At 42.4% G+C, this 14,204-nt stretch overlaps 2 protein-coding genes across 11 annotated transcripts in view; one reads left to right on the forward strand and one right to left on the reverse strand.

Moving 5' to 3' along the window:
* Positions 1-14,204, forward strand: part of LOC6538908 (tropomodulin) — a 47,836-nt gene that overhangs the window by 14,372 nt on the left and 19,260 nt on the right. The window contains exon 1 of one of the 10 annotated variants that reach the window (XM_039376447.2): positions 2,006-2,285. The exons of 7 other annotated variants lie outside the window; for them this stretch is intronic. In XM_039376447.2, coding sequence (XP_039232381.1) covers positions 2,154-2,285 — 132 coding nt within the window. In that variant the 5' untranslated portion in view covers positions 2,006-2,153. Of the gene's footprint in view, positions 1-2,005; positions 2,286-14,204 lie in introns of those variants that run through there. 2 more of the 10 variants (XM_043207158.1, XM_039376454.2) reach the window with 2 other exon arrangements.
* LOC26535952 lies at positions 10,274-14,161 on the reverse strand. Its single transcript, XM_015193612.2, has 2 exons — positions 13,915-14,161; positions 10,274-10,787 (listed from the first exon to the last, which is right to left on the reverse strand). Exon 2 carries the CDS (start codon positions 10,551-10,553, stop codon positions 10,410-10,412), a length of 144 nt encoding a protein of 47 aa, XP_015049098.1. The 5' UTR covers positions 10,554-10,787; positions 13,915-14,161; the 3' UTR covers positions 10,274-10,409.

Below are 14,204 nucleotides of genomic sequence, written 5' to 3' on the forward strand. Positions count from 1 at the left end.
GTGTTCGTGCTCGTTTTCGGAAAAATTGTGTTCACCTGTTTTGGCAAGTTCGCGAACAGCGGCGCTTCTGAGCGGAAAAGTCAAGCGAGCGAAAAGCGGCATACAAACTGTCACATTACGCATACGACCCGTTGACAAGAGCCGCAAAGGGTGGCGAATAATACGAAAAATATGATAAAAAGTGAAGGCGAAATGTGGCAGTAGGCAGGCAGGCAGCAGCATTTTTGCACACACACTCGGCACATAAAACAATAAAATAAAGAATAAAAAATAAAGTGTATAGCATAAGAGAGCTTTTCATTTTGAGGATGATGAGCGAATTGCGGAATTTTTCAGCTCCCCGCGGCCGCATTAAGTGTTGATTGTGTGCGCCGCTCTATTGGCCAGCTCTCTTTTCCTTTCGTGAAAAGCAGCACCCCACTTTTCACCACTTCTCCCCGGCATATTTCGACTGGCAGCGAGTGGCAAAGAAAATTCGGGCAACTCAGTACGTTCGACGCGCGAGGCTGAAAAACTGTGCCCGACAAATGTTGTTCCACTTAAAAATTTGCATGCCAGCGAAGATCCAGCCAATAATGCCATAATACCCCTCTGAAAACTCGTAGAACCCACGCGCTATCAATGCAAATCGAAGCCGAAACAAAAACGAAAACAGGCACAACAAAACACCACACAAATACAAACAAACAAAACCAAAAAAGTGCAACACGCCACAGAACATGCAACCCAAATCAAACAAATAATAATTCAACACACGCCACAAAAAACAACAAGCAAAAAACAACACCGCCAACATCGACATCAGTGATACTAGAAACAATTCAATGAAAACAAATGATTTTCAGCGGCATTCGCGCCTGCTGTCTATAAAAGTGCATTAAATGAAAATGCTTTTGATACAAAACACTTTTCCCACAAAAACTGACACGAATTTAAGACCCGCTGAACACAATTCAAACAATCAAAACACCGAAACACTGCAGTGGGCGAATAAACAAAGGCCACTCTTTAAATCATCAACTTTTTCACTCAACCAAAAATATTTTTGCAAACAAAAGTAGTTTCCTTCCTTTTCTTTTTTTGCATTCACTGAGTGTGAATTTTAAGTCACTCCATTTTACCACAATTTGATTTACACATTTTCGAAACACCCAAAAAGGACATTCTGCCACAGAACACTAGACCAAATTTAACCACAGGCTTGTTTTCTTGCAAATAAAATAAACTCATCAACCTATTCTAAAATTCAAACTTAATAAAAATGAAATATTTGTCAAATGTATACGAACAACTTGTCTTTCTGAATTGTACAGAAATTCTTAGCCAACTGCATATATATTTTTATGGGCTTACATTATCGTTAATTTTGAAACGAAATACAAAATATTCCATATAATAATTATCTGAATTTTTGATTGTGTAACCGCGGTCTCAAATCTTTCACAAAATCCTTTACACAAAATTCCATTTAATTGAGATGTGGTTTATGAATATTTCCTTCTTGAAGTGAGGCACCCATTTCTTAATTATAGACAAAGTTTTTTATACCCACCCAGAAAAAGGATAAATGTTTAGAATGAAGAGTAAACTGCGGGAATAATTCATGAATGTCAAATGCGTATTTAATTTATGGATGAATCCCCACGCCCCTTGCGGATTTATAAGTTCATAAATCTGCGTCCATTGCCGTTTATTTACAAATAATTACAGAATTTAATTGCCGCCCAAGTTTGGCGCACAATTTGCACTCGAAAGTGTTGTTGATGTTGGCTGTTGGATGGTGGATGTTGTTGGTGAACGCGTTTAATTAATTATTGCCAAGAATTTCACTTTTCGGGCCAGCTGCAGCTATAAATTCTCGCGGAGAAAGAGAGATTTGCGAAGAAATAACAAAAATCAGCGTTCAAAATTGATAAATAAATAATAAATAATATTTTATTCATATGCGCAGATATAAAAACAAAATTCGAATGTGTTTCCAGTGAAAATGAGCGAGAGAAGATGTTAGTGACTCACACTCAGGGCGTAGGAGAAAATTCAAGAAAAATTATACGATAATATTTGTGCAGAGCAGAGCAGAGTGAGAAAAGAGCATTTATGCAAAGAATTCGGGGCTAGAAAGGATTACAGCACTCGAGAACACACGCATCGCCATGGCAGACACTGCCAAAGACAAGGACGTCATCGACCAGGAGGAGGTGGAGGTGGAGGAGGAGGAGGAGACCACCACCACCACCACGACGACCAAGAAAACCTCCCAGTGGCACAAAACCCGCACCACCAAGGTACGAAAGTGGCAAATTCGGCAACTGGGAAAGTGGGAAAGTGGGAAAGTGGTTGGGAAATTCGCCCCCGCCGCCTGTCAAGCTGACAAATGCCCGACGGATTGAAAGTTCCACTCGTCGTTGATATTTCCGAGAGAGCGTCATTGTGTCTTTAAGAAATTCTTGATATTTTTTTAGTCGTGGTAAAGGGAAAATGTCTGACAAAAGCATAAGCCAAAATGCTATTTTATTGGGGCTTTTGGTGAATTTCTTGCGGAAATAGTCACGAGATTTTAGAAAAAGCTATGCCGCATTTCGTTTATCAACATGAGCTGTAGAGAAAGATATCGCTCTGTAAAGAAAAGCGCAACATCTCTATTAAATTACGTTCATCAATCAAAGTTTGGAGTTATTTTTAATACATTTGATAATACTGAATACTAAAATATTTTCTTCACTTATACACAAACTTTTCCGTAGAAAAGAAGGATAAGGTCGCGATTCTGCTGCCTGGTTTATTCATCGATGGCTAATTAACTGAGGCATTTAGTGACGCTTTTGCGCCTGGCTGAGTTCCCAAAAATAAACAAAAAGCGAGACACATTAATCACCATCGAGGCTGAGAATTTCCCCCAGGTCCCGGGTCTCGACTAATGTATGCACATACTTTCCCGGGGAGCAGGAAATTCTGGGAAGGAACAGCTCGACCACTAAAAGGGTTCCCAGTTTGAAAAGGCAGCAAGATGAAGCATTTCCAGGTCGCTGCGTTCGAGGAGCACTTCTGGGGGGACTGTGGTGGGGAGTTGTGGAGGATGTGGGGGATAATCTTTTTTGGGCCGAGAATGGCCAGCCCACAATTGCCGTTTTGATTGTAGTCAGCCACATGGGATTCAATCTGGTGGTTTCGCTTGCCTTGCTTTCGAGGTAAAACCCTGGTGGCATAAATTACTTGGGGGCGGTGGTAATTTGGGAGCTACTTAGATGTAAGAGATTCTGGCCCACCTGTCGCTACCGGAATTCAAAATGTTGAAGGAGCAATCAATCAAGCTGTAAAGTATTTATTAAACGATATTATGAGGTTTACCTGCCGCTGATAAAATGCGGCAAAATTGAGGCAGCAACATCACCTTCGCACTTCACACGTTCACGTGGAAAACGGAGGGAGCAGCTTACATATTTTTTTTAATAGCTTCATTGTTTCGCTTAACAGGATTTCATTTCACTTAATGTACCAACACTCTCACAAACACTCACACCTCCCCCTTTATAACCGCCCACTTCCCACACTCACCTCGCATTTTGTTTGCCGGCTTGCTTGTTTTTCCTTTGCCCAACGGCATTTTGGCACTGCCTTTCTCAAATCAGCACAAAAAAAAAACAAAATAGGGAAAGGTACAGGAAAAGCGGGGGAAAATAGAAGGGACAGGATGAAAGAAAATAACATTCTCCAACTGACTCCAGCTGGCGCAGAGCAGTCCTATATATGAGCATTCCAACGGACTAGCATTTATAAGTACACCTAAAGAAATAACTTCTCCCTTGACCCACAGCTGAAAAGGGTTTCCCACACAGTAAATAGAGAAAGTGTGATTTTCACAAACAACTAGTGTAGTTTACCTGCGAATTGTTCTCAGTGCATCGCCCGAATAGTTGACTTTTTATCCGCAGGTTTTCATGGCAGGCAGCAATCAAGGCGCAACAATAACAACAGCTACAGCAATCCACACACACACTTCCGCTCTGTCGCTTTTTTCCAGGCTTTTCCTTTTTCTTTTTTCATTCGTTTTTCCCCGCTGCCACCCACTCCTTTCCTGACTTTCATCTCGGGGCTTTCCTTTGGAAAACACCGGGCAGAGTTTATCAGGCAAGTGGAAGTGAAGCAGTCAATGCAGTCGGCGGATCGATTCTGTAGCTTAAGCCATTAAAAAGTGCAGTAAACAGGAAATCACAAAAAAATCCAACAGTATAACAGCAGCAGTGGAATCCTGGATGAGCTCGATGGTGATACAAATATCCTTTAAGGAAGCCGGAGCAGAGCTTTTTATGGGATTTCGAAATTGTGGCTTGTGGCCTTGTTAGTTGTAGCAGAAAGTTTGGAACTCCGTTGGCTTTAATAGCCTTTTTAAATGAATTTAACTGCTTGGCTCAACAACATAATAGTTTTGGAAATGAGCTGAATTTATAATTATCCACACAAAAGCTATTTAAGCTTGCCACTTTTGCTTCACTCCAAAAGTTTGAATTTGATCCATCAAGCCAACTGCACTTAAGTGTGAATTTGATGATGATTTGCATATTTTATTGGGTTACATTTTAATTGATTTAAGAGTGCTCTTTAGCTCACATTTCCCACACTTTCCCTTCGTGTTTTCCACCTCGCCCTTTACTCTCCGCCCCTCGTCCTGCGACTCAGTTGCCACTTTAGCCGGAATCCCCCCTTGTCTCCTGTGTGTTAATTTCTTTAACAGTTTCTCGTTCTTCGTTTTATGCGTTTTGACGCGTCACCTCCAAAGGCGCATTTCCCCCAACCTGAACGCCAACCATCTCGTAAACCGTTGGACAGGGAATTTTTATCTTTTAATTAAAAGCGATGCGATGCGATGCGACGCCGCATTTTCCCGGGGAAACCCGACTCCCGAGCAGGACTTGTCCCACTTTTGCACCTCTCGCATGAGGTGGGCATTAATTAAGCACTTTACGATTGTGTCCCATGTGGAAAAGCCAGGGGCTTGAGGAATGAAAATCCAAGCCAGGGACATAATGTGGAGCCTCCTCAGCAATTTTGTTTTATTGGCCGACTCCTAATATATAAATGTTTATATATGTAATAAAATAAATTATATGTTCTTCAAGTGGCTCGGCGCATGGCGGCAGCTGCTTTTCACTCATTTTGTGCAATTAACTTGGCCAGAAGAGGGAACAAAGGGGCTTCTGGGGATCATTAGGGTTCAGTCAAGAGGCTAATTGGCTGCTAGCTGTGAGCTGCTTTTGGCCTTTGGCCTTTCGAGGCTGCAAATTTCGAATGGGCGCAATAATCAGATAATAAGGCATTTCGTTCACAGAGGATATAGATTCTGGGAATTTCTGGTTTGCAGCACACACAATGTGTATCTCTAATGTGCCAACACGCTTATGAATTTGCTTTTATTCAGCTTTGTTATTGCTGTATTATCCAGCATCCACTTTTGCAAATAAATTACTTTAAATTGATTTAAGCGACATTAAAAACTCATATATTAGGATTAAATTAGGCGCTATTTGTATTCTCTGTCATTCTTAGCTGAATTGGTAAAATACAAAGCATTATTTTGTTAAATACTTCAATTATGTTCAAAACTATTTTACATATGGCCTCCTGTAAATGCCTTAAATACATTAATTTCCTTTTAGACATTTATCTCGTCCCCATAAATTTGTCTAGACAAATTAAACAAACCGGAATATATTCTACCTATTTCATTTTCACCAACAGGAATTTAACCAAGTTTAAATTATAAGTAAATTCGGTTTGGACGTTTTTCCATTGAGTTTTGACACATTTTTCTGTTAATTTGGCCAAATTGATTCGATAGGGAATTTAAATTATGGCTAAAAATACTCGAATGGCCATTTGTCTGTTTAATTATTTGTTTATTAGAGAAATCGTTCATCTATGAAATATTTATATATATATAGCAGATAAATAAACTAATTTGCCTCTTCTGTTTGCATTCTCTTTGCAGGTAAGCAATCTTCCTTTGCCGATCATATCCACGCCCAAATTCTAGTATTTCCGAGTAAGTTTGGGATTCATTCATATAAACAAACATGGATCCATCCATTCATACACTCGCTCCATTGTTTGCTACTTCAACTCGATTCCGCGGAGCGATCAGATGGAAATATTTCGAATTAGCTATACACATTTCGGCTGGCCAAGTTAACACAGCTGGGAAAAGAGCGAAAGAGCGATGTGATTCGATTCGAAAATAAGACACAGACACCAGTGTGTATGGCGTATATATTTGTGATTGTGCATGAACAAGCGGTTATAAATAATTTCTGGCAAAAAATCAGCAACTTTTCCCGTTGATCTCCAAGTATAGAGCGTTGGCACGCTGCCAAAGCGAATTGCGCATACGCCGTGTGGTCCATTCCTATTTTCCTATCAGAGTGTGTGTGTTGGTATTGGTATTAGTTCACATACGTGTGTGTGGTTGTTCTCTCCCCATGTTTTCTCTGGAGAAACAAACATCTCTTTCGATTTTCGATTCTAAGGGAGCTGCGATGAAGTCTTCTCTTTTGTTTGATGGTTTATTTTGATAGTCCACCAGTTTTTCTTCACTCAGCTGATAGGTCAGGGAAGTGGGTGGTCCAGAGGGGCGGCATAGTCTTGCCCCTCCCCCTTAGCTGTCCACGCTGCCAAATTGTTTGTCAGCTTCTCACATTTTCACATCGCATTTTCAGCACATTTGTTTTTTCTCTCAGCCGTGGCTGCTGATTTTCTTGCTGATTCTGTTGTGGCATGGCTCATTAATTTGCGTCTAATTAGTTTTGATTTTCGTTTCTCAATTGGGTGGAACAAGGACTCATTTCCCTCATTCCCCCTCTGCCCGCCCCCTCAACTTCCGCGCATCGCTTTCCTCAGCTGACTTGACTTTGGCAAAGAACTTGTCGCTGCACAGATCAAAGTGGGCAGGCGAATGACACAAAATAAATATTAAATAAATATTAAATAAATGGCGCGGCGCGAGTTGTTGTCCGCTTTCCCCATATAGCAATATAGCCATATAGCTGTTCTGATTTTCCCGCATTTTCCTCTCTCTCGAGTGCTTTCCCGACCTTCGACAGCTGTCGGCCAATGCCAAGTGAAAAATTGACTGTCGGCTGTCTTAAGCGATTTTCGATGGCAGATCTCGCCATAAGTCCAACTCGCTTCGCCAATGAAATATCTTTTTATTTACCCTATTTTTCAAAATATATACGTATGACGAATAACATATACCATTATGCTAGGATCAGCAGTAATTATAAATGATTTCTTCCTGTGTAGATGTTTTCGCATCAATTTCCCATTCGCTGCGTTCCATTTGTTGACCAAATTTGGTCAAGGCGCAGTTCATTGTAATGCAATAAAATTCGCCAACGAGACCAGCGACAATAACAATAACAAAAATCCATTTCCCTGGCATTTCAACTGCACCCCCCTCCATCCCCTGGCATCCAGATTCACTGCGCCTCTGGTCTTTGTTCTTGTTGCTCGTCAGCTCCGCTGGTCTTTTGAAAGCTCAGACATCTTGGCATGCAATAAAAACAAACCCCAGAAGGAAAAGGGAAAAGGAAAAGCAGCAAAAATGCACTGGCCCCGGAAAATTCATGGGAGGGAGGGAGGTAGAAGGGGGCGAGGCACAAGCTTGTTGCATACAGGGAAAATAAAGCAGATGGGAAAACAGGGAGGAAGGGTGGGCTCCACTTTTTGCATTCTGGACGAGAGCCAAAAGTTTTGTCCGAGGACCCAGTGACATGACAAGCGGTTTGTGCCGTTCTTGCCTTTCCCGCTCCTTAGAGCTAAATGGCTGAAATAATGTATTCATTTCTCCTCATGCCAATTGCCCGATGCCATTTAACACTTCCTCAAGGGGCCGCAATCTGAAAATGGGAACGTTAATGGACTGGTCACTCAATTCGCCAAAATGGACGAGCCCAGGGGGCTAAACAGGCCATGGCAGACCCAGTGGGGTCAACCTCAACCTCGATTACGGATGCTGAAAGTAAAGAAAAGGAATCCCAGATGATCCTGTGGGATGACTGCATTGCAAATTAGGTGCAGCTATCCCCTGGTTTGCTTTGGTTACTTGAGTATTTCAAGGGAATAGCAAATGAATTACATCTGGTAACCGCTTGTCATCTCTTCTGAATAATTGCATAACTAAAGAAGTAGTCTGCCCCAATAAAACACACAAGTTCACATCCTTTCACCAAAGAACATTTATCTGCTTTATTTTATTTATTCGACTCTCGTTTTAATTGTTCAAATCTAACTACAAGTTCGATACAATTAAGGGGCTTAATATGTGTTTTATTTTGGGCTGCTTAGCACTTATCGATCGACAACTAAGACTATTATTGTTCGGAATGTATATATCATATATCTAAGTATGTATAGTGGAGTATATAACCGTACTCGTAAAATGTTCCTCTATAATGAATGGTTTTTCGTTTAGATGTAAAACTTTATAACTTTCGATTAATACATTTTGATTCTCCTTCGATATGAATGTGTGTGTGTGTGTGTTAGTGCGTGTGTGTGAGCTCAGATTTAATTTCAATTTAAATTTTTAGCGAAACCCCTCTCGAAACTCTGGGCAAACTTGGCCCACATCCGCTTAGAGCGTAGAGAGCTGTGAGCGTTTGATGAAACTTTAATTTCCATTTGGACACACTGACAGCAATCAAGTTAAACTGCCCCGGCAAGAGTTAAATGCTCCCTCCCTCCCCCAGCCACGCCTCCTTTTCCGCCCGCTTTTCCAGGCCCATTGTAAAGTTTCAATGCCCGCTTGCAAACGGGGTCAAGTGTGTGTATGCCCCTCGAGGACCCAAGTGCTCAGGCTCAAAAGAAAACAATAAAACGCGCTGCGGCGTGCCAAAAGGAAAAACAACCGAAAAATATGAAAGCTACAGAAGCCAGCAGAGAAATATAGAAAGAAAAACACAACGTTCAATGCTCGAACAAAACGCAACCCAAAAAGGCTGAAAACTCAGCCGCCTCGAGTGCGGCAAGAAATCGATAGAAAAAAAAGGAAAATAAAATAAAAAACAAGAAGCAAAAATGCGGCCGACACTTTTCAATTGTCGGGAAATTAAAACAGCCCATTTAAAGCTTAATCTCTGCGCAGGCAGTGAAAATTGAATATTGAAAATGAAAATCTCTCGGTGTCACATTCAATGCATTACTTTAACAACAGCATGTGAATTAATTTTGATGCTGTTGGATAATAGCAAACACAACAAAAAAAAAAGACTATAATGAAAGACAAACAACGAGGTGGCAGGAAAGAGTTCAATGGAAAATGCAAAAAATGATGAAATTAATTTCTGCTTTTCATTCGCTTCCTCTAGCGTTGGCCACTATGCTGAATTCTTTAGCTCCCGCTGCTGCGGATTTTTCAGTGGTTTTTCCTTGCCATTTCCCGCGGCGACTTGCCGCTGCGTAAAACTTTCTTTATGCATGCAGTCGAAAAAAAGACGACAATGTCGGTGGCTCGGGTATATTAAAAACTCCGAGTAACTCGACAATGCGCCCTGAGAAATATTGTTAAAGGTGTCCCAAAGTGTCAAACCAAATTCTTTGGGAAACCCAGAAAGCCACTGGATTTCGCTGCATACTTTTAGACACCTTTAATATTTTTTGAAATAGAAATCAAGTAAAAAGTGCAGCTTGATAACTGAGTGTTTGTGTTGCGATAACACCTAAATAACACATTGTGTCTGAAACCCACTTTAATGATTTTTCCGCTCAGTGTATCCATGTGTCTCAGCGGCGGTCGTGTGTAGTGGTGTACAGTGGTGTGTAGTGGTGTGTGGCGCGCATTGTGCACTCCCAAGACTACCGTTACTAATTAGCGCGCAACCTAGTTTAACAGTTCTTCGAGGGTTTATCTTCCGCCCGCGGTGATCCCCCCTGATCTCCCCGCTCCCCCTCTTGCCGCCCATTTCCCCTGGATTTCCACTGGATTTCCCGCCTATTCCCTGCGCTTTTTCCCACTTTTCTCGCTCAACTGAGAGTTGAACCCAGTTGAGTTCCTTTTCTTATTAAATGGAAACCGCCGCGACTTGACTTGTAGCCTTTGCTTTTGTAGCGTCTTCATTTTCCCGCCCTCTTTTCCCCCCTCAAGGGTGCACCGTAAGAAAAGATGATATCTTGCTATCATTTACTAAATGCCCATTAATCAAGTTAACTCTTACTTACTGAGTCTATTTCGTTGTAAAAACGAATATGGAGCTAATGGCTGACACAGTCTCTACACAAGTATGCTTTATGCGTTATATTTTGCTTAGATATATTTAATACTTTTATATATTCGTTAGTTACTTCATTAGAATGAGTTTTCATTGTGCGACAAGCATTATTCCCGGTGCCTTTTGTCTTGAGAGCTTGTCTCCTTTCTAGACAAATATAATTTCATTGCGCTCCGCTTTGTGGGGCGACGGCTGGCGTTGGAAGGCGTAAACGTTGACGATTAACTGCGCCATGAAAATGAAGCAAAATAAAACGATTAGAACTAAATACAGAAAGATATCGCGCAGCATCGCTGGTGGTTTGCGGGGTCTGGGGGGCGGGGGGGGTGTCTCTTCACTCGGGCAGAGGCCAAAGCTCCAGACTCCGGCTGACTCCAGATGTCATGGCTCCTCGGCTGAGTTTCCCGCTGTTGCTTTTCCGGCTGCCCCGCGTCTCATTGCCTCATTACGCTCGTGCGAATGGGAAATGGGCAACGGAGGCGGAGGTGGCGGCGGTGTCGGTGGATGTGGATTATGTGGAACCAGCTGCAATGAAAAGCGGAAGGGGAAATCGTGAGTGAAAAGCAGATGGAAATAACGGCCAGATTATTCATATACCTCCATCACGCACGCCTCGCAAAAAAATAAAGAATACAGAACCAGCAAAGGAAACCCCAGTAGATAGAAACGTATCATGAATGAGTGACAGCTTCGAAATAGATGGCTACAGATACTCTTGCCAAAGTGTTACTTATAACTTATAAATTAAATATACCTATGGATTCATTCTGAGTAAATGAAATGAACTTAAATACATGGTATTGCAAGATTTAAAATCCTCCTCATATTAATGATAAACTGCCCTGGAAATATAGTTTTAATGCAGCGCATCCAGCAGAGTGATTTATCAAAATTATGGCAACAAGGTTACGGAAAAATCTGAGAAGAAGATAAAGAAAGTGCGCCGCACAAAGGATTATCCCTGGACAAGGAGCAGTGTGTTGCCTGGTTTCCTTGCGTCCTGCTCCCCGGTGGATTGCATGCTGCTCTCAATCTTTCCTTTTCCCCCAGCTGCCTGCTGGCAACACGAAAAGTTGTGTCCCCACATTTTCCCACCCGCGACTTTGCGACACAGGGAACAGCACACAAATTACGCATACGCCGCGTGGGCCGTCGAAAGGGATAGGGATATAAGGGGATAAGAGCGAGAGAGAGAATGGAAGATGGATTCAAGGATGCGTTGCACAATTGCATTCCTTGTTGCCAGATGCCACTGATGTTTTTGTGCGCCCCCCCTTGTTGCGCATTTGTACTCGGCATGTTGCCCAATATGGCAAAATTCGCAAAAATGAGGAAAAGGAAAGGGCTCATGGCTCGCAGTACGTGGCATGGAAATTAAGCAAATTAAATTTAAACTGAGCCGCCACAAAGGGAATTAGATTTCCAGATTTAAATGGCAAGTGGGAAATGGAAATGGAAATGTAAATGTATATGGAAAAGGCGAGGTTTCCACATGAGCAACATGTGCTCCAAATGCATGCCACTCGACTCGACCCTTTGACCTGCCCCTCGGAATTCCCCTTTTGAAAGCCTCTCCCTGCATTCTCGACTTCCACTCGAATCCACTCGAAACGCTCTCAATTAGTGGGGAAATAATTTAAGCCAAATTGGATTTCAGTTGCGAAAAAATGTTCAAAATCTACGGGTGAAACTAAGAGTTGTAGCAACACCTGAAATTATTGCAGTATTTTAACCGAATTTAATTCTGATAATTTAATTTAGATAGAAATTTTTCTATATTATTATGGGACCTTTATAATTTAAATAAGTGGAATCCACCGCAAAAATGAATCCCGCTGTTTTATTGTACGATCCTTTTCGCAAAGTGCACCTACTCGCCTTTCATTCAAAAAAGCGTATGCGGTCATGGGATTTTGAACTGCATTCCTGGACTGAAAGGCAAACTGTGAACTGCAAACTGCCAACTGCAATCATCAGGCATTCGGCGACCTGGAACGGACATCGCAGCTGGAATCCAAATCCTTTTGCCGCCCCAAAACTCCTGGGGTCTCTTTCAATTAAACGCTTATCGCGTTCGAGGCAGTCGCTGAATAAGTTTTGGTCCTCGACCCCTGCAATTCTCCGCCCCATGGCCTATGTCCTATGCTCTACGTTCTATGTCCTATGTCCTATGGCCTATGTTCTGCGTTGGCCGGAAAGAAGAAAAACAATTTTGAAAGGACGCTGCCACATTCCATGACTCGCACATCATTAGGCCGACTTTCGAGCGGAGGAGGGGCGGCACTTGAAACAAAGCGAAGCGCATCAAAGATTATGAAACTCATTAAAAAAGTTTCGGCGGGGGCAACAAATCTAGCGAGCTGAGGAATGTGACGCAGCTGCCACGGCCCCTTTTTTGCCATAACTTAAGGTCAGTGGGAAAATGAAAAGAAAGGAAAAGAAAAGGGCCTGGGAGGTGAAAGTCGGAGGAGGAAGTTGGTGGCAAATGGCCATTGGGATTTGTTTTTCCTTAAGCTGTTTATTTTTAGCCTCCAGGCTAGGAAAAATGAGAGAAAAATCCAAGTAAAAAGCAGAGTCTTAGTTTGGCACCACAGAAATACAACTAAATGGGATTTTATTGCACCGAACAACTTGTAAGTTATCTTATTTTATTTTCAATTCATTTTAATTTCACTCTCAAGCGGAATCATCTGCAAAACTTTATTTATTGCTCTGTGGTCACATGCCATTAAACTCTTGCCTAACAGCACTATTATTTCGGTCGCAGTTGTGCAGTATAACAGTAAGAACGTAGTAAATAAAACCAAACGACTACGTGATACCCCCTAATAAACGAGTCTCCAGGGAAGGCACGACTTGCAGCCTGTTGCGTGGAGCGGAAAAGTGGAGCGGTGTGAGACACATCCTCTAGGATTTTCGAGTGCTTCATAAATTAGATGTCAAAGCCGAAGGATCAAACACCCATGGCAACTTGGCAGCACGCACACGTGTGTCCTGTTTTTGTGTGTGAGTATGTGTGTGTGTGTGTGTGTGTGTGTGAAAAAGGGTCAAAGGTTGTCAAAGGAGCTGGGGGCAGGCAAGAATTTGTGCCGCTGGCGAAAGTTTTGCGGCGCCTGGCAAACTTATTAAAGAGTTCGAAGCCAAACAAATTGGCAAGGCGAAAACGGGAAAACTTGCCGAGCCATTGCGGCCATTAATTTTCACTGGCGTCGCACACGAAATGCAAATGAAACTTTGCACAGGAATGTTGAATGTTGGCAGTCAGTCAGTCGGTGAGTCAAGAAGGGGCCACAAAAGTCAATGAAGTGTTAAATGTCCTGCGGTGTTTCGGTGTTATCCTTATATTGCCACACACACACATACATACACACACGTGTCCAATTTCCGCGGGTTTCATTTGCATTTCTGCGTGCCTGGCGTCCATAAGTGCAGAGTAGAAAGAGTAAAAAGATTCGCAGTCATATAATTAAAGCGAATAGCAACAATGCCAGACAAGCCCGCGGCATAAATCACAAGCAGCGGCCTCTGCAGCTTCATTCATGAGTCTTCTGGCCGGGATTCCATTCATGGCCAAATACTCGCAGCTCACGCACTTTTATGAGCAACATTATGTCCCTACGTCCGGCGGAAAGAAAAAGGATATACACGTTACCAATTTATGCTGAGCCGCTCGTAAACTGCCCAAAAAGGCAAAAACTTTACTAACGAGCCAAGGCGTAAACTCTTTTTGCCCTTAGTTTCTTTTCATATCACTTCACTTGCAATTCTTTTCGGTTCAACGCGGCGTATGCGTGATATTTCGTCGTTTGCGCTTCGCCTTTTGGCTTTTCACTTTTCCGGGCCAAAAGTCGCGTTGTTTTCAGTTCGACGTTGCTGACGCGACTCGTGCATGCAGGCGATGGAAGCCGCTTCTTATAGCAGTTCGTGGCTCCAGCTTCGTCC

The sequence above is a fragment of the Drosophila yakuba genome, chromosome 3R (genome assembly GCF_016746365.2).
Source record: "Drosophila yakuba strain Tai18E2 chromosome 3R, Prin_Dyak_Tai18E2_2.1, whole genome shotgun sequence".
Taxonomy (NCBI): domain Eukaryota; kingdom Metazoa; phylum Arthropoda; class Insecta; order Diptera; family Drosophilidae; genus Drosophila; species Drosophila yakuba.

Excerpts from the sequence above, each read along its gene's own strand:
- LOC26535952 (XM_015193612.2), bottom strand. The coding sequence starts at position 10,553 with ATGCTGCGCGATATCTTTCTGTATTTAGTTCTAATCGTTTTATTTTGC.